Below are 26,265 nucleotides of genomic sequence, written 5' to 3' on the forward strand. Positions count from 1 at the left end.
ACCCTTTTCTACTGCTCTACTCTTTTTCTTTCTCTTTATCTCCTGATTATTTCTTTGCGCCAGAGACCGGCGATGGAATAACGCGGTATATTCTTTTTCCTTTTTTCTTTTTACATGACGTATAGCACAAGATGGCGGGAAGGATAAATGATATAAATCTTAGAATCTTAGGTTAGATTTCTTTTGGGCTTTATTTTGTGTAGAGCGTGTGCATTATAAAAGAAATAGTGGATTTCGGCTTAGTTGCAAATACTCTGTCCAGATGGAGTCACGATAGCAGATGTGGATTTTTAGACGAATGGATGTATCTAGAGAGAATTGTAACCTGTTGCACTTCAGACATATCACAACCTGTTGATATACTATTCACACTACTCACAATGAGTGACGTAGGCAAATAGAGGTCGTGGAGGCAGGCTCGTAGATAGCCCAAAAATGTACAGGCGCCGGTTGCAGTTAGGGGGTGCCCGATCCAAGCATATCATAGTGCATCACCACACTGTAGTTCATTTGCAAGCCTATCGTGAAACTTTAGGCTAGGGGAAAATTAGGGGGGCCTGCCCCCTAGCCCCTTTGTGGATACGGGCCTGCATTGAAGATCTTTCTTTCAGATACGAGAACATACTTCCTGTTAATGCTAGGACTTACCCTCGCAGGGTATTCCTGAGAAGGGGAACAAGAGGTTAGTATTTTCCTTAACGTGTGGTTTTATGCTATTGTTTGTATTATCGCAGATAAATCAGATGTGCCACACTCTTTTAGGCAGTAAAGCGAAAGATTTATGTATTTGGTAGAATTACCATACAGGTGGCGCTAGTGTCAAAATAACTATAGAGTAAATAGTAACACATTGCCTATTTTGGAGATAATGTTATCACAATTATCTTATTTTTTCTCTCTGATTGACTCTATAAGCACGTGATAGTAGCTTTCTTCCTACCACAAAACAAACTTCAGAGCAATAAATTGTAGAGTAACAAGTTACACTGAAGCAATCAATATACACTGTTGAACATTAGAATTCTAAGATCAAGAAGAAGGAGAGAAAAAGTAGCCCTAAATATGGCAGACGACAGATGACTGAATGTGTAAGTGTGATACGATTGTATTTTCCGTTCTATGGCACACATGACAGCACCGCGAGAACCTAGCACAAAGTCAAGAGCTCAGTACCGCATGGGTCCAGCATGAGCATCCAAAATTGCTGCGACTTCACAAGGCATAGAGAATTTGAGAATTTGAATGTTCTCTTGAAGTGTCAGAAGCTATTCTTTTACTGCATGTTGCCAAATCTCATGAAACCCGAAGCGGATGATGTCTGTAGTTTACGAGACATCATGGGCCAGGTATGACAATCTCCGAGAGATCAGGTGAACTCACCGGCCAAGGAAGTAGTGCAACACCATGTGCGTCGAAGAAGTGTAGGACATTATGTGTCAGATGCGGTTTAATGTTGGAAAATGGCTTCATGCAGGACTTCCAGCAAAGGAACCATATCCAGGTCTAACACCTCTTCGATATATTGTTGATCCGTCAATGCGTATTAGGCACTAGCATGTATAGATTCCAATGGCACTTCACACCATAGCATCCGGTGTTCTTTCAGCAGCGATCCTATACGAGACGTGGGCTTATAGCTTAACGTAGGATCCGAACCACACGAGATTCCACCGGGAATCGAACCCGGATCTCCCACGCCAAAAGCACATACACTCACTGCTTAAGTACAAGGGGAGTCCGCCAGATATAGATGTGTTCATCATGATGCTGTGCACAAATACCGAATTTGCTAGAGAAGAGGAAGTAGCTATATCCAGCTCTCCATGCACGAAGTTTGCAGCATCATTGCAACAAGACATGAAGTGTCTACGTAGTTATTGATAGCAATCTCGGTCTCTTGTGAATAATAACACTGATTTACAAAACGAAACTTTTTCCTGTCTCAAAAACTTTATCGGCTGATCTGTACAGTAAAATTTGCACTGAATTAAAAAATAGCAACCGTTCCTTAATGCCATGTATCCAGCATTAGTAGACTATGAATTTGACTGTAGTAGAGCTTGGCGGGACGTAAAGCAAAGAAGTAGTACTGTTCCTATCTTGCTGCATCGTGAAGAGTATCTACATATCGTTAACTAACGAATATAAGAAATGGTACCGGTAGTCCGCAATGCAATGTCCGAGGAATATGATTTCAGTCAAGTCAAATAATGGTGTCATGGGTGACCTTAGCAACAAGTAGCTTCGTTTTTATCTGAAGCAGAATGAAACCTCTGCGATTCACCACTTCTGCCAGCATATTTTTCAATTGATCATGGATGCTCTAATTTCTGGAAGTATACAGTCGCATTGACCGAATGGGTAAGTGGCAGCAATTCTCGATGAATGGTATCCCGAGATGTGCAAGAAACGCAGATCATAAATTTATGTTGATGCAATGGGTATTTTGATTCTATGGGAATGAATTAATATGGCACCAACCAAGAAATAATTACTTTACTGTGAAGTATCGCACGTCCATATTTGGGCAAGAAACGGATCTTTTCATGGCCTGACATCAAAGAACATGGACATTTGTTCGTGTCACAGTCAAGTCCTGTAAGATCATTGTCGTTTTTCATACCACTTCCCAAGCTGGTGGATGTGCTGGTGAGTGATTTTTCATATGGTTGAATATTGTCGGTCCCAATAGTCGTCTTGGATACCAGTTGTCCAAGACTTCTGGATGTCTCGTATATGGTGCGTCCTAAGCGATCCATCTCCGATCTGAAATTTGAGTTTCATTCTACCGTTCCTCGCTATCAAATGCCTAGCATATTTTCTTCCCTTTTCACTAAGGTTTGTTCTCAGTTTTAATTAGTAAAGCAAACAGAAATGCATAATTCGTTTAGTGGTTTTCATGTTTGAACCGCTCTTATTGACGTTCCTGTTTAGCTGCAGCGACCACAACTAGCAAGCTACAAGAGGAAACACTCACTAACACGTTACCTTCCTGTTCTTTAATCTCGAAACTAAAGATTTAGAATGCTCGTACAGTGCAACTACTTCTATACCCGATACAACTTTTTTTTGGAAGGAGGGGGTAACTATCAAAGAACAAGTTTGGCCAGGAGAATTTAAAGAGAGCTCGTGATGGATCATGTATGGATTAGTATACCTGGATAAATAAATAATTAACTTTATTTATATGATTATGGAGCAATTGATTTTAAATAAGTTATATATAATATTTTAAGTTGATTATTTTTTTTCTTGTTGTAGGAATCGAAAGATTCTCGGATGATATCAAAGAAATGATTGGATTTGCACCTGGATTGTACTGGAGAGTGTGCTGGAAATTTGCGGCTCCTGCATTTCTTATGGTAAGTAGTTTTGTTAATTGCTAACTATTCTACTGACACTTTATAAATAATATTACTACTGTCTGTTTGACTAGACTATAGACAGAACTGTGAAATGCCAATAACTGATGAAATAGTGCCACAAAATGCTGTCTGCTGTAATGATTTTCTATAGATATTTTTCATTTTAATAAGCGAATTCACTGTCTGGAAACTCGAAAATTTAAAACTTAAAGCCAATTTTACTGCAAAAGTATCTGAATGAGGAAACTCTTGCTTAAGATGGCTGTACCGAAAAAGCTGTTACACTTTTCCGACCGATTGGCCCCAGTGGAAATCGAACCCGGGATCACTAGCAACAAAGGCAAGAGCGTTGGCGACTGTGCTACTCGGGGCCAGGATGTCTCACCTTAAGAGCATACTGAAACGGAAGTAGGTAAATTACGTCACCAACGTAACTAGTAGGAAATAATGTGTTTTCGTGTCAGTAAAGACGGAAGGCTATTTATATAATTATATATAAAAAAGATAAAATGAATTTCTTCAGTTTAACAGCCCTCGATCCCTTTCTAAAGTTAAGGAAGATGGATGATTAAGGTAAGTGAATGATAATGCAAAATTGGTGGAATGAGAATGTGGGATGAAATGGAGAGCCCCGAGAAAACCCACGGACACGATGTTGTCCACAAACTACTTGGCTGGGGAACGAGCCAGCGACCCCACGCACCAAAGATAAGCGCTCTACCACGCCATAGTGCTCCCTAGGGTAATTTATTAAAGTTGTACATGTTTATATAATACAGTACTTCTTCAAGTTGTGACTGTTGGCTTTATTCGCAGACAGTGAGGATACCAGTCTTAATTTCTTGTGGGCAAACAAAGGGGCAGAGAAAACTTCGGGGGAAGCTTTTTTGTATACCAAAAAGGGTAGTTATTGACGTACATTGCAATACAACGTGTCTGGGGAGAGACGTAGCCACCAGGGCGAGCGTCTGCACCCTTGCCCTCCTTTGGTGTCGTTACTGTTCGTGGAAAAAGTAAAAGATGAAAGATATAAGCCACTTTGTGTGGTTATTTATAAAAGTATTTAATTTAAATAACTTCATGGCTTGTGTAGTCCAGTATATTAATAGAAGTACTTGCAATTCTAACTTCACCCGACAAGAAAAGAAGGATAACACAAGTAAGATTGTCAGATTCCCCCGCGTTCAAATAACAGTGTATATTATTATTCCTTAAAATAACGACATACCACGAAGAGTAACGCGACTGGTAAGCATCATCATAGCGCCCACTGAAGACTAGAATATTGCGAACTACATCACAGAGTCACCTCAATGTTTCATGGTTGAGCGAAGACATTGCGAATCACATGCTTCTTTGGAGGTACGCCACACATAAACACAGTCCATGATTTGAAATAATGTGGACCACATCAAACGTTTCCTGTCATCAGTGGTCAATATTACATGTTTACTGCACCACTGACGTTCTGATAAAACGTTATGGTCCCTTATCAACTGTTTTGCCTGAGCAACCCAATCCCGTATGTCCATGTCCTGCAACACACAGGGACACAGGTTGTATGACATACTGTTTGAGTTCCTTTGTCACTTACACCGCAGTTGCACGATGGCTGTGAGTGATAATCTGCTTTTTTGTTCAACGGGAACCGTGGTGACTTACTGATAGAGTGTTCACCTCTGGCGCGTGGAGGTCTTGGTTCAATTCCAACTCTCGTCAAGTGAACTTCGTGGTGGACAAACACCTTGTGCATGCGTTTGCTGGAGATTCTGTTTCCTCCTAGTTTTTTAATTCCACCATTTCATACATCTTCATCTTCGTACAAGACATAATCATGGAACGTAAAACTGAAATATTTTATTTCTCTTCATGGATATGGTTTTGCAGGGAGTTTTGTAGACTGGCAACATCTTGAAAACTATTCCCTACGACTCTCCCGACACATTTGCCACTATTGTTACGCTCATGCCACATAACTAAGCGCAAACGATTTGCTCTCTTTTGAAATCAGAGAGGTCGTCCATTTTATTCTATTATTGTTTGCTCAGTTCACTGCACAGTGCCGTACTACTGCTCCTCGCGTAGCACAGTTTGCCCTATCACACTACCACATGAGTGCTATGGTCATTGCCGATCCAGACATTGATGTATTTCCATCATTTTGATACCATCTGTAAGTGTCTGGGGTCGCATTTGAGGCTTATCAATTAAAATAAGGCTAATGCTTCCGAAATATAAAAATTGGTTGTTTTATCAGCGATATAACACTTAAAACATATTCATTGTGGGATGTATAAAGGAGAATGAGAAGAATTTGAAGTAACGTTTGTAGTACAAAATGCATAGAGAGTACCAACTAAAGCTTTGTATATTTTTCTCAAAATTTTACTTAAGCATTTTGGTTAGAAAATCATAAGAAAACAATAGTAGTATCCTTCCCTCAGCCTCATACCCTCTGACTTACAGTATATTTTTTTTTAACCCCTAAAAGTCAGAATTGTTCTTATTACAGTCATCGGTGTATTATCTTAAAATATAATATTGCAATGTATAATTTAACATTTACATTCATCTTGTCAAGAGTATTAAGATCGTTAATTGATAAATATTCTACAATTCTTAACTTTATTTGTTGGTATTTATTAAACATAATCTCTAGGCTTTAAGAGTAGGAAATTCGGGTTTGATTTCCAATGGTAAGTCATTTATTGGAGTTCTTCATTAAACTATAGGTTCACTTGTCATATAATGTTGGTGATGAGAAAGACATAACTAGAGCAACCCACATTATGCTTTATTATTTGTTTAATTACGCTTTATTTTTTTTTTTTTCAAATTATGCTTCATTGTTAGTTTCAATCACTGTTTTACATTAATCGTGTATAAATTTACTATATATTAAATATTCTAAATATCTTGATCTATTTATTAACATTTTATGCAACCAATTTATTTTATATTTAATGAACTTTCTACTTAATGCACTGTAAAGAGATATATGCTTGAGTCAATCTTTCTTATCACTTGTGTGCACCTTAGAGGTGCGTATATACAGATGCCACCAAAAAGTAAAAGTAAAAGATGCCACCAAAAAGTACAGAAAGTGTTCAAGTTCAAGAGGTGCACATAACAGTACAGTGTGGAGTTCTTGTATACTATTCATTGTTGGCGGTTTTTCTCCACATCAAAGGATTACACCGAAAAGAAGTTTACAGGAATAAAAATAAGTTTTTCCTTGTTGCATTGTTATGTTCTCAATGATTTTGCGTTGTAAATATCGGTTTTTAAAAATATTTATACAGTATGTTAAACTTGCAGTTAAACAGAATTTTTTAAGAATTGTGCTATATATTTTAAATTATGCTTTATTTTCTAAAATTATGCTTTATTTTCTAAAATTATGCTTTATTATGCTTTTAAAATTAGTTTCTTCTGGACCCTTAGACAACCACAACCATGTTTAAGGTACAAACCATACTGTCTGTGTAAATCGCTGTTATGCTTTTTATGCTTTTGGGTTGCTCTAGTCATAACCTTTGTATGCAGAGCTTACACTTAGGTTTTGAACTCCAAAACTTTTAAGAAAAGCAGAAAAATATTTAGCATTTTTAATCATCTATAGTAAATATAATTTCACTATTTTGATATTGTTTATAATAATAACAATGGTAGTAATGGTAATAGTAGTAATGATATATTATTCCTCCTTAGTAGAAATGTTAGTTAATTTTCTTTACCTTTTTGTTTATAAGAAACTTAAAACTTTATATGTATATACACAACAAAGATTGAAAATATTTAAGTTTTACGTCCTACGGTTATGCCGGCTAGGCTAAAGAAGACGCTGATAATGAGAAATGAATTAAATGGTTGAAGAAAGTGGGAAGAAACGGGAGAACCCCGAGAAAACCCACGCACACAGTGTTTGTCCACCACAAGGTTTACTTAGCAAGGGGTGGGATCTAACCCAGAACCCCAAGCACCAAAGCTGAACACTTTACTACTGAGCCACCGCGGCCTCCAACAAAAGTTGAGTGTAAATGAAAGGTTGCTTGAACTTTAAAACATATTTTTAAATATTATTTTATTACAAGGTACTTACTTTTAATTACATTTAATTATTAAAATCATCTAAAGTTTCAAGGCTATAATTATCGAATATTTACACTTATATAACATTTCTTTCCATTCTCATAGTTTATCATAGTTTATGGGCTGATCGGATACGAACCTCTCACATACGAGGATTATATTTACCCTGCATGGGCAAATGTTCTAGGATGGTGTATTGCTGGATCTAGTGTTTCCATGATTCCTGGTGTGGCTATATACAAGCTAATTACAACGCCTGGAACTCTTAAGCAGGTAAGTTAATGAGCTATTTCAATCACTTATAATTCTTGTCAGTTACCGCGTTAATAGCTACGTCTTTTATCTAACTAGAAAAATGTAGAAAACGTAGCAACGAAATAGATATGACGTGATGTCTTCAGTAGTCTATTGTTTCGCAGATCGAAAATTACATAAATGATATTGAACGAATGTCGAAAATTAATCTAAGTATAATGCGTAATGGAATGCGTACGACTATTATTGACTGGTAGCAGAAGAAGCCAATTTGGAAACATTTCGTGTACCACTTCATCATTTCATTTTCTCTATTTGACTTAAATTTTATCATAAGTGGAAAAATGTATAAATTGAATGAACTTTCAATATTCCCTGAAGAAATGAATACAACATACGAGAAACAAATGGTGTTTGAGTAGTCCAAATACAAAACATGGTAGCGACATTTATTGCTTTAAATTTTGTAGATATTTGTATCATTTGACTAAGTATTTATTACGTTTAAAGTGGACAAACTCTTCTATCTTAAAAATCAGTGGCGTATATTATGGACTACTTGGCCCATCGTTGGCACCCCAAGAACATTGCGAAGGAAAATTATTATAATACGTAAAATCTAATTTACAATAATAATTTTACAATTTAGTTTTTTTCTTTTGATGGTACAAGTTTTAGAGAACTTCACTCAAACATGCATATGTAATATATCATGTAATAAGATACAGCCATGTAGTAATCATATGTAATAAGATACAGCCGCTAACAGTTTTGTGTGTACTCTGTCTTGCTTTGTATGCAGCTTTCTAGATTGGAAATGTGACAACGCTGTAGAAACCACTTGCTGCTGGTAACGAGAATCATAGCTTGTACGGTATTCGTGTTTGCTCTACCTATCAGGTTAACCAGTTGCACATCGACTCATAGGTTACACAGATATCCATAGATGTGCATATCGATCAACATCTAGGTAGCAGGAAATGAAAAAGTATGAAAAATAAAAATAAAAGTGTATTAATTTTTGTTTTCGTGCGTATTTGTGTTACAGCATAGAGTAATTGAGTGCGCAGTTTATTGCAAGCCTAAATGTTACTGCCATAGCGGTGGAAATACATGTCAAATAACAAAGCTGGAAAATATTTATTTCGGTATTACAAGCTAAAGAATGCAGAAAATGAGTGAAATTTCAGTGTTAGTATTTCAAACGTGAGTTCTTTATTTTCAAAAAGCGATTGAATTTTGAAATGGCTTATTGAAATGTAGGAACTATAATCCAGTTTATAAACTTTATTTATATTGCGATAGTGACTATAAAAATCTGTGCAAGCTTGCGAACGGATTCCTTTCGCCAATGAATGAAGAAATGTTATTAAATGTGCCTTTTTAATCGTCATGCATACAATGAGAAAATGTAAATTACGCAAATGGTTAGACAAACTTCTGAATTAAATTTAAATGTAACCATTATTGTAAAATTTCAATTTTGAATATTCGTGTTTTCATCCTTATGCAATACCTAGATTATAAATAGCATGACATACTATTAATGTGGACTAAGAGTCATGACTTGGACTTGAATTTGATGCAGTCGGTGGGTGCACAGAGCATAACATATGATCAATCCTCTCAGTATAAGATGTCCTCCACCACTCTATATCTCCTTATTATTAGAAAAGATTATAACGGGACTGAAAACCGAATATAAACTCTTAAATTTTGTGAATACAGTTCTCAAGACCATACATTTTATACGTACTCAAAAATATGTTCGTACATACGTAAGTGTTTACTCTGAACTGTACTACATAAAAAGTAATTCTTTCTACACTATTCTACGATCTACAATATTGCATGGACCCAGTACATATAGTATTGGCGATTAACAGTGCAATTTCATTTAAAAGTAGTCCCATTAGGCCACAAAATCAAGTGAACAAGATTTCATTATTGTTGTACATATTCACAGTACACTCACAAAATTCGAGACACCAATCTGGGTCGTTCTCACGAAACACAAAGTAATATACATATTCCCTTTTATTGCATCGAAATGTGATGGATACTTATTTCACTCACGCTAACCTTGCTATGAAAATTTATTCGGAAATAACCTCGTATCACACTCAGCTCCTTGATAGTACATGTTACTTAACTATAATCACGCAATTGTGGCACGTGATAGTAGCAGTGATTCAAAATCTGTACGTCTTACACACATTGTTAATCAACAATCCTTTAAAATTCACTTATACAATATGACTCGAAGTACAAATTTCTCACCTCTAACATTTCGTCTATACTGATTTCTGTCATCTGGAGGACTAGACGGAACTAGAAACAACAGAATGTCTACATGCCTTCGTTCACACACGAACTCAATGTATGCATCGCCATTTCAAATTCAAGAAGCCCAATAAAGTAATTTCTAATAGTTTATTTGCTATTGGTGTTCAAGGAGTGTATAGTTTCTTATGTATATTCTTTAGAAATTATACTTTCCTTTTCTTTACAGCGTTTAAAATTCTTAACGACACCTTGGAGAGATCAACAACTAGCAGTAATCAATGGAGTAAGAACTGACGGAAATCAAGTGATGTTGACAACAGCAACGGATGCAGATAATGTATGAACTATGCTGGTAGGATTTTGTGGCGAGCTTCGTCATGAGCTGCTGATATGAGGAAAGAATATCAGTTTGAAAAAAACAATGCGCTTTTATTTGTTTCGTCCAGTGTTGTTGCAATTCGTTGTGTTAGGAACCACATATTTTTATGATTGTTACAATGTTTTTTTTTTCGTATAATACTATACCACCTGTTGTAATAGAACTTACATCATAGATTCTTTGTTTAATATATTGATGTTCTAGAGCTTCGAACCTCTGATACTCTTCACATGAGTTTCACTACTGTATTATGGATCTAACCTTTAGAACTTGTTAGACTATATGTAGATAATGATGTACAAATGTTTAGATGTACAGAAAGATTCTTCATGGAAATAGGCCATGTGGACGAATATACTTATTGTTATAATTATTATACAGATATTGTCATAGTTACAAACTGTGTAGATCGTAATGCAAGCAGTGCAAGCTTTAAGAAAAAGGTTGCTTTTTCTTCCATTATTTCACAAATTACATAACCGTATTAGCTCATTTTTCACAAGGCATAAAACTATGAAAAATTCCCTTTTACCCTTAAAAAGTATAGGTAAAAATAACATTTGTACTGTACATCAGTTCTACGTAGAACTTGGGGAACCTTAGTTTAAACAATTTACCTTTACGTTATTTATACATGTAAATATGAGATTTGTAAATGTTGCTTTCGAAATATAAATATTACATACCATATGTTAATATGAAGACAACCCAAATGCTCTACAATTCAAGTTATGATGTAGAGTGGAATTCTTAAACGTTTGTATTTGTGTTGTGTAGTGTGTACGAGTGATACTTAAGACGTTTTAAATGTTTACTGCAATATTTATGCTTTAGTAACACTTATTGGATACAAATTACGCATGACATACTTGTGATCTCTTATAATTGTAAATAAGAAGATTCTTGTAAAAAATTAGATTATAAAATTATATGGCATATATATGATGTTATTTGTATATTTATAACTGAGCATAAACAAATATATGCTTACAACGCTGTACTTAGTAGATTGTACACTTTATGTACAATGATCGTTGTGATATTGAAAGATATAGTTATATATTTTTTAACGTAACTAAAGCTCGAAATGTGTCACTTCAGCCATTGATACATTTCGGGTCTAATTCTCGTTTATACTAAAAGAATATTTTGGAGGTTTCGTACTTTGGTATCAGACAGAAATAAATGCTCCCTTTATAGTATAGCTAACAAATGTAAGTAGTCAAACGTTATTATATTTAGATTGTAAAATATAGGCGAACATGCGAAGATAGAGATATGCCGTAAATACAAATATAATTTATGTTGTATATGTATGATTTATTACGTTGCGTCTCATCAAAATGTTTAGTGTTCACTCTTATTACAAGACAAATTAACGGTAATGAAGCAAACTTTCTGTAAATTCATGTTTTAAGGAACCTAATTATGTATAACGTTGTTCATATGTGTATGTACAAAACTAATTAAGAATGTTCTATTGATGTCAAGTAGAAAATGTTAATGATGTGTTTTCTATGTAAATAATGTGATGTAGTAATGATTATTATGTACAAAAGTATTTCTTGAAGGCGTTAACACGAAATTCCTGTGGCAGACAAATATGGAAGTTTTATCGTGTTTAATCAGTAAAATATTATATATATAAATGTATTAGGTACAAATATTTTATATTATATAAAATATTTGTATGGATATTATTAGAACTGTTTCTCTTACGGAATAATCGTGCTTTGTATTTTTCGTTAACATGCTTTTCAAATTTAGCAGAAAGAAGTATAAGAAAACAACTATCAATAGTCTTTGTTTGATATTTCCTTTATGAAAATCATAATATACATTTTCAGAGGAATACTTCGAAATAAATGTAATTGTTATGTATTTAATTCTTTTATCTCTATTTATAGTCTCGTTATCATATTTCGAAGTTTATTAATACCATTATTATTTAAAAGAACAAATGGTCCGCAAAAGCAAGTATAATGATTTTAATGATAGTAATTTTCGTATATATATATCTTTCGAAACACTTAAACATTGTTGTATAGTTTGAGATATTAAAAACATTTATTAGTGTTATAAAGCACCTTGGAGGAAAATCTCAATCAAAAACCATATGTTAACCTACGTTCTTAATTGTTGTATTTTAATGTTAATCACTCTATCTTCAACTACTTTTACATGAAGTTACTTCTTAAACAGAAAAGCCTTCGCTCCTACCAAGATACGAACTCAAAAGATTCGTATTTCCAAATCTCACTAGAAATTTTTCTAGTGGCAACATGTCAGAGTGCGTGGAGTCCCTAGTTCGATTCCAGCTCCGCCAAGTAGGCTTTGTGGTGGACAAATACTGTGGGTGTAAGTTTTCTCGGGGTTTCCTCATTACCTCGACTGACATCATTCTATCATTATCATTCATCTCATCACCACATAATCGTGTAAAGTCAAACTTTAAAAAAAAGTAGAAAAGAATAGAACACGGAACAATTATTTATTAATAAAAAAATGATATCCACAGAATCAAACCTTCAACTTTTACACTTTAAACCAGAATTTTGTTTTATGAAAATTAAAAACTTACGATTCTGATAATACAATCTGACTTTTGTATGTTATATTTGTGAGGTTTCTTATAAGAATTCAACAAAAGTACGTAATTAGGCCATTGTATGAAAACGTCACCCTCTAGTCAAAAAATTCAAAACTTTTGACAAAAAATGAAAGTATCAGTTTATTATTATTATTCAGATTAATATTTGAAGCACCTAATATAATGTAATACGAAAGTATTGCAATATTCTTTTCAAAAGTCTTAAAGAAGTAATTCTGTTATAGTATATCATAAATCCTTCAAGTAACCCAGTTTGAATTTTTAGATGACGAGATGAAACAAAATATGAAGAAAATGGTGTGTCACAAAGAACTTGTCATAGATTAGTGTAACTATCTTTACTATGATTTCACTACGTCTGAGGCTGAGAACCTAATTTCTGACTGTCGACTGGAGCAGGTTTGTTCTTCATATTGTGTTCTAACTAAAAGTAAGTGAAAATGTCTCTGTAATCATTTTTAATTTCATGGTCACAAAAATAAGTAGTTAATTGTGTAAATTAGATATTACTCGCATAACAAACTTTTTAATTTACGAAACTCCCAAAATTCATCACCGCATATACATATATTGTTATGATTATATGTAAGATATCCCACCTTCTCGTTTCTCTTTATATGTCAGTATGTAATGGACTTCTGGCTGAAGTTCAAAATATGAATTTTATCTTGGACGAGAAGATCATAAATCTGTTAAGTCTATGACGTGTTTGTGTTGAATTTGGGTACAAATAAAATTGGATTTTAGATTCTAGATACTTTGGATCTATCTATAACTATGAATAGAAAACAATCCGACCAATGATGCGCGAACTATATATTACTAGTAACGTATCTTACAATCTTGGCAATTTATAATTTTGTTAAATTTATTATATTTTTATTCAAAGGTTTTGACTATATTTAGAAACCAATTTCTTTCATGATGAATTTATGACTTCTTAAATTATTCTAAAGGTTATTTTACGTTTAACGTATACGTAGAAGAAACAGGATGTAACGTAGACAACGTAGATGTTGTATTTCTAGCTTTCTTAAGGAATTCCCGAATCATAGCATAATGAACATAAGTTTCTTTATCAGGAAATCATTGCAAACAGTTAAAGGTCGATATTCAACTGTAGAAATGTCAAAGGTATGTCTCGACAATCAACAAAACATATAAATATTATATCAAAGACAAGTTATTGGTTTCGAAACTTTAAACGCATTAATATTTATAGTAACAATTACAATTCCTGTGTCCATTTTATATATGGCAATGACTGAAAACTCCTATTTAACATAATGTATGAATACAAAGAAATGTTGAAGTGTATTTAGATAAGGTAATTATTAAGGAAACTTAAACTTCAAAACCAGTAATGCTTCGAATGGAACTGCAACAAGAAATCATTTACCTAGATCATGACAAAAATCGAACAACATTTGTACAAGCGGTTAGGAGAGAAACAACATGATGATGTATTTAACATGATCACATAATAATTACGTATTAGTCCATAGATTCATGTTAAGTACAGAATAGTTTGGAACTGTAGTAAATTATGGAGACACTAACTTTTCTTGAAAAAACGAGGCAAATAATATATTAATTGTAAGATTAATATGCATAATATCCCTAAAAGAAGATTCATTATAATTGATCTCGTATCATATAATTGAAACTGGGCTCAGAAAATAATTAAATTAGTCATATTGATATGATTATAGCTATCATTATTATTGAGCGCAATATAGCCCAATCGCTCAACATATGTATAAATGTAGTTCTGTGACCAGAACTTTTCAAAAAAAACAAAAAACTTTGTAACATTGTTCCCAACCGAACCTGGCGCATCATGGTCTTTTTCCTGGTCGTGATTCTGGAGCATTTTTTACAGATTAAGAAACAAAAGAGGTGACTTATTTCTAGCTAATAAAATTACGAAATTCATGGGAGGAATTAGTTGAGTGTTTTACGGAATCTAAATCTACAGGCAAGAGAAATTCTAAGGAAATAAACTCTTTTCATCTAGTTGCGATCAGATCTTCTTCGCATCTACTTCTTTAAACAACACATACTATTAAACTACGTAACTACCTTGTGTTATCGTCTACGTGGTAAACGCACCGACTCTTATAACTTCAGTTCGTAGATCAGAATTCGCTACCCCAATCACGTAACAATGCTTCGATCTACATCGAAACTGGGAACAGAATTCCTATTCTTATTAATGACAGGCACACTAACTATTTGACTCTGCTATAACATTTCCATTCAATCTGTCTGCTATAACATATATCATATTTTGTATGCTAAATATGAGACGTAGGGAAACATCCTTATGCAGATATAAATCATGATTTTCTGTTTATAAATTATATAAACTTATTACTGACACATTTAATATTTATCTATGAAAAATTGCATTCGTATAATACACAAAGCAGAAATAAGACATCAAACATACTGTAATGCGTCTATAATATATTTCTTATTCTTTTAATTTGCAGAAGTATAGGACCAAAATGAATAAACACTATTTAAAAATTTTGCAAATTTCGACCGGAGCTAGCAAAATAGTTTTTTTAAAAATATATATTTATCGTATGTTGTAAATCTTGTACTTCTCAAGTATATATATTATTAACTTTGAATTATTTTGCAACTTGCATATCACGACAGTTTTAGGTATCTTACGCATTTTTGTATGAATATCTTTGTACGTTTTATTTATTTAGTATGGTCACTTTTTATATAATATTTTAATTTGTACACTTTGTAATACATGAAAATATAAGTTTTGTTTTTTGAATTATATTTTGTACTTTTGTATTCTTTGTCAACATTTTGTGTTCTATGTTTTGTATCACAAATATATTTGGTAAATTAGTTTGCTACTGTAATTCACCTGCTGAATGAAATAAATAAGTAATAATCATAAGTACAATATTACGTTCTTGCTAATTGTTTCACGATGATTTTGTAAGTTATTCTTTAAAATCTCCAGTTTGGGAGAAATTTGATCATGTGTAGTGTTATTACATATTCTTCACAATCATTTCTCATGTTGTTATTGTATTAGAACAAAGTACAGCAATTTCCAAAGTTACGTTCGATAAACCTTTACGTAACTCAAACTTTAAATATTGCCTAATCTGTAAATTGCTTAATTGTATCATAGTAAGAAACTGCAATATTCATATATTACATAAGTGTATATACATGTGTTTATTATTTACATGATATTATTTCATAATGAAAGACCATACAGTATTATTTATTCGCATATAAAGTCTGAAAGCATCAAAATATATTTTTTCCATAAAAATTGATTTTTATTTGTAAAGTTTACAATAATTTACATAGTTCATAGTTTACATTTACATACATCTTCCTACTGCAAATTGTGTTTTTTCGTCAAATAGACAGAAAAAAATTACCATCAACTTCAGAATATATGGCGACAATGACATAAGTAAACTTAAAATTATCAGGTTACAAGTTCTAGATTTTTCTATAAATTATTTTAGAATATGAGTAATAATTACAATCCTAAGGTTCAACAAATTTTAAATTAATGTATGTAAATGTTTTTTAGATATAGCCTATTCTTATATATATATATATATATATATATATATATATATATATATATATATATATATATATATATATATATATATATATATATATATATATATATATATATTGTTGCATACTGTGATGGATGTCAAACACGCATAGATTTTCGAGATTTATTGCATAACTACGAATTGATGTAAGTCGCGTAGATGGGAGATTGCTAAACAGAAACCGTGTATTACATAACAGAAGTAACTTTTAACTAAGCTACTATAATACACTTCTTAAAATTGCAGAATGTTTATTGTTGTAACAAATAAAGTTAATGGAAAAAAACACAAAATAACTAATCAGAATAACATCATATGTTTATGAGAAATTACTTAACAAAATTATTTTTTTAAAGTTTCTTTCAATGCAGCATCCTCCAGGTATCTTAAGAAATTAGCGGCTCATTTGCTATATCATTTTCGCAGCATAATATAAACAAGATATTCTTTTACTATCAAAAAACAAAGGCTTAAGAACACCTTCATGTTGAAATTATTCTTATTTAATCACTATTTTCATAATCTTTTATTAACTTGTTTACTGCTTTTGTCAGTGCGGTTATTATGAATAAAACTATCTGTGTAATGTTGATATGTATTAATGGTAAACAGTCTCGTAAAATATGTAAGACAAACAATTATGTTGTAACGCTTTTTCCTTTCTTTAGATTTTGCTTCAGCTTGGTGTAAACATTAGCAAACACATAATTTCAAAAAACTGCTGTAAGGGAGCAATAAAAAGTGTATAAAGATAATTTTGCTAGTTTTTATTGTTTCTACCAGTTTGTTTATTCCTTTCCTACCAGTTTTATTATACTAAAACCCTTCTGAGATCCAAAAACTATTAAGTTCACGATGTATACACTGGATGGACCATTGATCTTGATACGTTTTGGTACTTTTTAAACTAAGGTAGGTGCAGGTAAATACGCCATGTTAAGGATGTTGGATTTTTTTATGGCCTTAATTTTCATGAAACAAGAAAAAAGATATGTGCGTTACAGAGTAAACTTTTCCGCGTGTAGAAAAAAATATGTCAATGATGCGACTCTATTTTGTACCCAAGGTAACAGAAATAATGTTACAAAGTGGCGTATTTACCAACACGTGCAGGTAATTATGGCAAGTCTAGGATACTACTAGAAACTTGTAATAAATCTTGCAACTGCTTACATCGCTGTATTTTACAAACTCAAATATTACTACACAACATGGCTGAAGCAAATATTAGAACAACCAACCACAAAAGATGAAGGTAAAACGATAAAATGTAAAAATGATAATCTCTAAAGTTGAAATGAAGTTCCAAACAGAAGTTTTGGTCCATAGGAAGATTAACAGTCTCACTGCACTGTGACTTTAAAAAGCTGCACCGATATTACATGGAACATGTGGGACAAATTAAAACATCTTTGTCTTCTACAGTCAGTCTTGCACAAACCCTGGCATATTAGGCTGCACCATGCTTGGTATTGATTTAGTAGCCATGGAATCACAAATACTGAAGTTACACTTACAAAATAAAGTGTACCTAGACGGACACGAAATAAGGTGTACATTGATGTAAACAATCAATAATGTTCTGAGTTAGCACGGTACTAATAACGGATTTCTACCTCTATTAAAATAATAACGTTCTTCCACGGAACCTTCGCGAAGCAAAGAACACTGCACGGCATGGCGATCTCAGCGCTGTCGAACGAAGTATTCGTCAAATCAGACTTGTCCAAGAACGTGGCACGTATTGGAGGCGCATTTTAGTGGATTTCGTCAGAAAGTCCCAGCACTGAACACTTGGCGTATTTACCTGCACTGGCGTATATACCTGTAGTTACCTTAGTTAATAAAATACACTGAAATTTTGTACGACAGGTGAAAATTGCTTGACATACAATCCAAATCACCAGTACTGAAACCTAAGCATACAGTTGTATGTTTACAAATGGCACAGGGGCAGCGATTAGAGGGGGTAAGTGGGGGCAGTTGCCAACCTCTCTTTTTTGAAGGACCCCTTAATGTATAAAGGTTTCATTTGGAAATGTAACATCTTTGTATATATTACTGGTTCATAGAAAAAAATGGTGCCATATAATATTTGCCGTTGTGTTAGTACGATTGGGCTATTTGTCTTCCCGTGGAGGTAAGAAAGCTACAGGAACTGCATTTTAATTGCAATTCAAAGCATTTAATATTGCAATTGCGTATTTCTTTAAATGTCGTAGCATATGCTTGTAGTATTTACGGTCTTGTATATTTACGACTTCCTAAGAGTAATAACATATATTTAATGGCATGTATGGAATTAAAAATCCAGTTGTATAGGGCAGTTGTTCATTAATCCCCAGTTTCAATATAACTTTTGCAAAAAAAAAAAAAACATCATTCACTACTAAGATTAATATCATCCTTTCTATTTATCTATTTTTACAAATTTGTTATTAAATAATCTGATCGCACAATTTTCCAGATAGAATTTTAAGATGTTCATGAGCAAGGAATCAAATCTCTTCTTACACTTTCGTTGTTTAAGACTACAAAGAGCTAGTCTCTTGTCAATTTACTTAATAAAATAATTAATTAACTGAAAAATACAGTATCCTATTAGTTATACAACCTTTCGTAAAACAAACTGTTAGACACAACCAGGAAAGCTAACATAGGTATACAAATATTCAGATCACATCTTGCCCCCGACTTTTAACGCCCAATCGCCGCCACTGAAATAGCAGTATGTCAGATTATTACATGTTTCAATTATACTATTAAACAAAAACATAAGATACTACATTTATTATTCAGTGTTACAAACTAAACACGCTACAGAAAAACGTCCTAACTTTGGAGGGAGATAAAAAGAATATCAAATACAGAACAACGTTGATACACTAAAGAAAGAAAACAATTTAAAAATTGGCATCAGGCGGAAGTGCCAGAGGTCACTGCAACACTACTTCCAAAAAGCGGCTAAAATAAGGCCTTTCGGACGCAGGGGAATATAATTACGACGGTTGCGTTTCAGAAAGTCAAAATATGTACGGTCATCGATCAAGGGTGTATGTTGATGTGTATATCGAATATTCTAAAAATGGCGCCCACGGACTACAGAACACTATTCTACAAGTCAAAATAAAGTGACAAATATATATAATAATACCTCGCAGATCCTTGTCTGGAGACGCGAATTGCACTGTATGGCAACGTCGCAGATAAAGAACCATAGAGTAGATCTACCAATCCATCAAATAACATTGATATATTTCCAGATGGCAGTTAAAGTCGGTAAACGTTGACACTAGCGCCACTTATTAACGTAACAATCGTTGTAACTACTTGATGGATTTGTAGAGTAATGCTAATGGTCCCAAGCCAATCTACGATTTTGCCACAAAGATTTTTTGATTTCCCTAGCGACTGAAGGAGGCCCTGGAGAGTACACCCGATATATAGAATCGTACATGGCAAAAGATAAAGAAGAGCTTGGTGCTTAGTCGGTGGAAAATAATGAAAATAAGGAAACAAGATATGTGAAACTGTAACTTTGTGGGGAGGACGTCGACAAACGCATCCTAGAAATGATGTGAGACAGCTCCAAACATCTTTAACAGTGACATGAGGTAAGCATACCTAACTTCGCAGTACCATATAATGTGAAGAATTACGAACTTGAGAAAGTAGTTCTCCGCATGAGTAATATATGACAGTTACTAATTTATGAGAAGAAATGTTGTCCTGCTTTACCACCTACAGGATTCCTCAGAAACTAGATGAAATAGAAAAGCAGTACAATTTTTCGTACTCGTTGGGACGTGAAGTACAGGTCCTTATTCACCAGGTGTTTGTAGCGTAGATGTTAGAGCATAGCATATCATGTGTAACTAAATAGGTAAAGTAAATAACAAGAAATGTAATGATATATGCAAGATATCCCTAGCTTTCGTATAAGCCTCAGTATAGGCTTAAATTCGGTACGGCTGTTTGTAGCTAGGGTACACTAGAAAACAAAGGCAAGGAGACTTGGTTGTAACAAACTCTTTAGTAACAACGTTGGTTGTAACAATGTTGTCAAACCTAACACACAGCATTGTGGGATATTTTGTTGTGGAAACGTCACTGCTGCAAACGCTTGTTGCCATTTAAAATGATTATTCCGACATTTTAGAGTTTTGCTGGGGGAAGGTGCGGCATAGGCAGACAATTGTTCAGAAGGCTCGCATATTCGTTGAAAGACCTAAATCAGCAGAATAAATACCACAAGGAACATCCGGAATAGAACCTACTCCTAAGCGTGCTCCAACCAGATCAAATGCGGAAGTCAGAAACAATAATGTCTGCCAGTTATGTGGAAGACATTTCAAAGATGACAAAGAAGGTGTGAAATGAACCCAATGTCTCCATCGCTTCGATTGGTTCCATGAACTTTGTCAACGCTTAACGCGCTATGTGACTGATTTCATGTGCCTTGGTTGCAAGGAGGAAGATGATTACCTTTCCTGTACTTTGAAAATTTGATTCTCTTTCACTTGATCTGTAATGCTTACCTAAACCTGGTTTGGTTATAGCCCTACTGGAGCACTGAATTCTCTTGGTGTTCTATTGTCTCATATTGTAGCTATTTCATCAACTTTACAGTTGTTGAATTTGTTTCAGTAGTAGCTTTTGTATAGTTAAGCTCATTCTATTTCTTGTGTTTTGACCATTTGATTTTCTAACACTTGCTGTGTCATGTGGGTTAGATAATGTTTAGTTACATAAGCGAGTTTTGTTTCTAGCCTTGCTATAGCACTCAGATTAATATTGCAGCTAGGCCCTATTTCATCATGTAATGCTTTTGAATTGGTTTCAGTAGTAGTTTCATATTTTGGTTAGCTTAGCCAATTTACATGAAATGATTAACGTTGTGTTTTCTTAATAATAATAATAAGATCAATAAAATGTAGCTATTATGAAAAAATATCGATGTGTTCACATGTATAAATCAGATCCTATCAGTTTGTAACGCATATAGTGAAATTAGTAACAAACAGGCAGTACTGTGATATTAGGCACACCTAATTCGAAATTAGGACATAGAACTGCGAAATTGGGACCAATTGTATGTTGTAGTTCGACGGAACATTACTAAATTTCTAAACACAGCAAGAAAGCAACAACACATATATCTTGTCAAGTTAATATGTCCCTCCAAAACAATCAAGTCTGCTGTTATTTGACAATTAAATATTTGGTAATATATATGCAAATATGAAATTTATTGCGAAATTAGGCATACTTGCCCTACATAGTACAATGATGGCGAAAGTATTCCCTTGGGCGCATCAGGTGAACGATTAATAACAAACATACAAGCGCGAGTAGGGAGTAGCTGATGTACACCTTCAAACTGTTCCACTTCTATATAAGTAGGCAAGAGTGGGACAATAATAAATAGCTTATACTCACAACCTTGGAATTTGGGGATAGCGCTGTGAGATCCGGAAAAGAATCTGATCTTGAGTCAAAGATAATAGGAATCGGTACAAGATGCGTGAAGTATGGTCTGTTGGGAAGAGAACCGCTTCTGCATATGTCAAAGAATCTATCAGAGTAGAAGTTTTAGCAAGCAAGAGTCATAAATATTTATTGAACAACGGGTTCAAGTGGCACTCATATACAAAGGCACTTACCGAGTCATTGCAGTGCAAGCAAGCTAGCGCCAATTTCAATTTTATGCTTTTGGCAGAACTTCTACCGCAATTTTCTCATCACCCTTTGAGATCGTGGATTTGTCATTTTGTGAAAGAACTTATAAATACCATGTCACTTTAATATACTCAAGAATAAACCTAAATAAGCTCTTCATATCTTTCGTTACACGTATTATTAGTTATGCCAGGATACCAAGACCTGCTACATCGTTGCTACACTTTGCATACAACATTGCCATCTCATCAAGGTGCTCATTAGAGGGGGAATTGAACAAATTAATTCCGTTAATGTAGAAAGATCTAATTGATCTAGTTGTGGTTGTAATTACTCTAGTTCATTGAATATTTCAAATCATAAACAAAATATAAGATCTATTAATTGTTTCAACGTTTTCCTTTAAAAAATAGTTAATTATTTTGGGGACACTCCGGTATTTTTAAAGGTAATATTGATCCGAGAAATGTTAGAAAGGAATTGGAATAGTAAAGGAGGGAAGGTATGAAAATGGAGTGAAGATAATTGGCATGTACGAGTGCACCTGCAAAGCCACTGATATTCTTGTTTACCTGGCACCACTATTTCTTAAGAACCCAAGTTTTTTTATTTGCTCCTTGTCCTCTCCTTGTAGAGTTCTGAGAATGTGGGAAGCAAAATGTGGAGTCACACAGTATACATCTAGAACTGATTGCTTTATGGCTTCATAGAGCAGGACCTTCTAGAGCATATTTTATACAGTTATCAGTAATTATGGCCAGTTTTAAGACATATCAAGAAATATTTCGTAACAACCTGTGCTCTTTGATAAACATATCTTCTAGGATTTGAGTTATGTTCAGTTTTTCCTTATTGATTCAGCGAAATATGAAAGTCATATCTGATGTTACCTGAACAGATCACTCACATTTCGAAATGGTTAAATTGGTCACACAAGACGGTAAAAACCTCTATATAAACGGTCAGAATCCCAACTGCCAAACCATAAGTTTTGATTGCTATTCAGCATTGAGACCGTTTTTTTGAAGTCGATCTGTCTCTTTGGAGTTATTGTGGGTGACCCACTCGTTGGGTGTCCAGGTCGTTTTGGGAGTTTGGCCCCTTTTTTTTTACTGTTTTCTGTGCGTTTTGAGAATTTTGTGGGCGATTTGATCGTTTTGAATTAAAAGTAGGACTTTTTGACCATTGGGTGATTTCACTTAGACCATACCTGATGAGCAAAGGATTAATATACGTTAATATGATTGTCTTATTTCTGCTGAACGATACGACTTTTCTTTGCACGGAATATACTCCAACACTGTTCACAAATGAAAACTATGAGAGAAATGAGCCAACCAAATATCGCCAGATAGAAAGCTCCTTCCAATTTTCGTAGTGATATTGACGACTTATCAGTCTTCAAACTAGTAGCTAGTTCTCTAGAGGATGATATCAAAGTAACGTTGTGCAAAATTTCATCATACCAATGTTGAATTAATCCTGCTTGAATCAGTTGCCTTATGTACACATTCATTCGTGGCATATACGGAGAACCTTTAGGAAACAGACAACCTATGATATAAGTTGCAGCACAATCTTGTGCTATATGAAATTTCATATTCTCATCATATTCAACTCGTTGATAATATTCGAGTAGCCGTTCACTTTGCAATGTGGCCAAGTCTTTGTTTTTAATTACACTTTCTAAGGACTCATACAGATCTGTTTCAAATTCATATCTCTCATAAACTTGCAGAATTAACTTATCAGTTGGATCTAAATAAAGCGAACGAAGTGCCTCGTGACCAAAGAGACGAATTCCTGAATCCAGAAGTTCTTGAACGGTGTTTATGTCTTGTAAATGAGGAGGAACTGCCAAGAAACTGAAAAGTTTTGCTTTGTATACGCTTGATATAACTAAAAGACATACTAACCATATTCCTGCAGGAACCAAAAGAAGTTTTGAAAATGTAAGTCTTGGAACTGAATTACCTATAATAAATGATAGAGAAATTAATAAAAAATGAACAATATCTTTGGAATTATGATTTGTTTTGTTAGTTTCCGTCCACATAATAATACCGAAGATGATAAACATAATGACGATGATGCACCTGATATAGCTAGGGAAAGGCATGAGTAGATATTTCCAGGGTTTAATTTTTTGCGCTTTAGGAACTGCCCAGCAAACACGATCGCGAAAATATTGTTCTGAAAAATCAATCACTTCGATTCTTTCTATTGTATAGAAGATATCTGCCACTGCAAGATCCACGCGTCTGTACACTAGATCTCCCATCTGACCTAGCCATGTTCCATTATCTAACTGAAAACCCCATAACATTCCATCTCCAGGTTCTCTGGGCACAATGTGGAAGTTCATTCGTTCAGCAAGAACAGACAATAATTGGGCTTCAATACCACGGAAATCATTTTCTGATTCGCGAATCACTAAAGGTGGTTGATGAAATGTAGATACTATTAGATGTTTGCCTTGTAGATCAGTCGTGTGATCTATAAACAGGTCTTTAGCAGTAGTGTAATCATTGATACTCCATAGATTAGTTTCAATCACTTCTTTCGTGACACTAGACAAAAAAACCTTCCATTGGTTGGACTTTGGCACTAATAAAATTATATTTAAAACTCCAAGTTGGTTAGTTCTCTCGAAGAACTCTTGAACCATTGATCTGTCGTTATTATAAAGAACTATAATTATTTTTCTTCTGATAACCAACGTAATAAATTCTTCCAATAAGTCAGTAACCAAGCGCAAAGTTTTCGTAAATAAAGCAGCTATATCCAGATTATGTTTATAAATGTTCTTCCAATCTTTCAGTTGATTTAGCTCTATTGATATCATAGGGTATATGAAGGGTAATTTGTGGTAGTAACTAATATCGTTTCTCTCAGAACAAATAAGTAGAGTATACTGATCATGTAAATATCTGTGAAATAGAGTTACCAAAGTGGATATCGTCTCAGCTTGATAACAATCGTCATTTGTAAACTTCAACAACTGACTTTCGTAAGTACTGTTTGTACAAAGTACAAATATTACCAGAGTTTTATACAGGAATATCGTTGACAGTTTTATTTCTTTTAGAATCATTAGTACATGTTAATGTGCTTGTTTCTAACATGGGCAAGGAAGCAATCTCTCTTTTTGGATTTGAAAAATATTCTCAAGTACAGAGAAAAACTTTTTTAAACTAAGAAATATTTGTCAGTGTATCATCAAAACATATTTCAACCCTTCTCGTATGAATGAGTCTTCAGTGGAAATTTTCATTTCAAAACATCTTTCACTAAAGTAAAAACCTGAAAGATAGAAGAAAATTAATGTATTTAAGTCCTCAGACAAATAAACAATAAATATTAATCTACAAAAATAATATCAAAAAATTAAATTAAACTGTTAATATATTGCATTTGCAAATACAAAGCGTAGCGCCATAGTAGACAGAATAAAAATAGCATATGATATTCTAATTATCATTAATAATAATAATAATAATAATAATAATAATAATAATAATAATAATAAATTTTAACTAAGACGATGGAGTAGAGGAAAATACATAATACATACAATATACACAATACATATGTGTAATAAATCTATTAAATTCTAATGGATTAATTTAATATTACTCTGAAACCCAAATTGTTAACATTTTTCTATATTAATGGTTAAGATTTTAACTTGTGATCCTTATGAACCAAAACTTCTATGTGGAAAGCTTTAATAAGAGATGCAGTGCAAATTGAAAATATCCCAAGATGAAAATAGAAATTTCTCAGGAAAAGTATATTTCTTCAGAGAGGAAGGGTAATGAATACTCTAGTAGCAGAAACAATTTGGAAATTGCTTGCTCTAAGCTTGAATTGCCAGTCGGCCAAGCTTGCATCCAACTTGATTGGAAAACGTGTGCAAGCATTCCGCAAGCTGGATTCCAGTAACGAAGTTACATGGGGACAACTTTGCATTCAGTGTTC

At 33.7% G+C, this 26,265-nt stretch overlaps 3 protein-coding genes across 3 annotated transcripts in view; 1 reads left to right on the forward strand and 2 right to left on the reverse strand.

The window, feature by feature from the left end:
- DAT (Sodium-dependent dopamine transporter) overlaps window positions 1–10,412 on the forward strand; it is a 188,216-nt gene extending 177,804 nt beyond the window's left edge. The window contains exons 12-14 of the mRNA XM_081770816.1: window positions 3,262–3,362; window positions 7,563–7,730; window positions 10,225–10,412. Coding sequence (XP_081626942.1) covers window positions 3,262–3,362; window positions 7,563–7,730; window positions 10,225–10,341 — 386 coding nt within the window. The 3' untranslated portion in view covers window positions 10,342–10,412. The remainder of the gene's footprint in view (window positions 1–3,261; window positions 3,363–7,562; window positions 7,731–10,224) is intronic.
- Window positions 10,413–22,964: 12,552 nt separating this feature from the next.
- On the reverse strand, window positions 22,965–25,129 carry LOC145660771 (glutamate receptor 2-like). The gene has a single exon (XM_081726176.1). The coding sequence runs from the start codon at window positions 25,127–25,129 to the stop codon at window positions 23,534–23,536; it is 1,596 nt and encodes a 531-aa protein (XP_081582302.1). The 3' UTR covers window positions 22,965–23,533.
- Window positions 25,130–25,177: 48 nt separating this feature from the next.
- Window positions 25,178–26,265, reverse strand: part of LOC145693940 (glutamate receptor ionotropic, delta-2-like) — a 68,285-nt gene continuing 67,197 nt past the window's right edge. The window contains exon 2 of the transcript XR_014132857.1: window positions 25,178–25,587. The gene's annotated coding sequence lies outside the window, so the exon portion shown is untranslated. The remainder of the gene's footprint in view (window positions 25,588–26,265) is intronic.

This window comes from Thermobia domestica, chromosome 9 (genome assembly GCF_964235325.1).
Source record: "Thermobia domestica chromosome 9, izTheDome1.hap1.1, whole genome shotgun sequence".
NCBI classification, from domain to species: domain Eukaryota; kingdom Metazoa; phylum Arthropoda; class Insecta; order Zygentoma; family Lepismatidae; genus Thermobia; species Thermobia domestica.

Bases quoted from the DNA above. Each gene is read 5' to 3' on its own strand.
- LOC145660771 (XM_081726176.1), bottom strand. From the start codon at position 25,129: ATGATATCAATAGAGCTAAATCAACTGAAAGATTGGAAGAACATTTAT.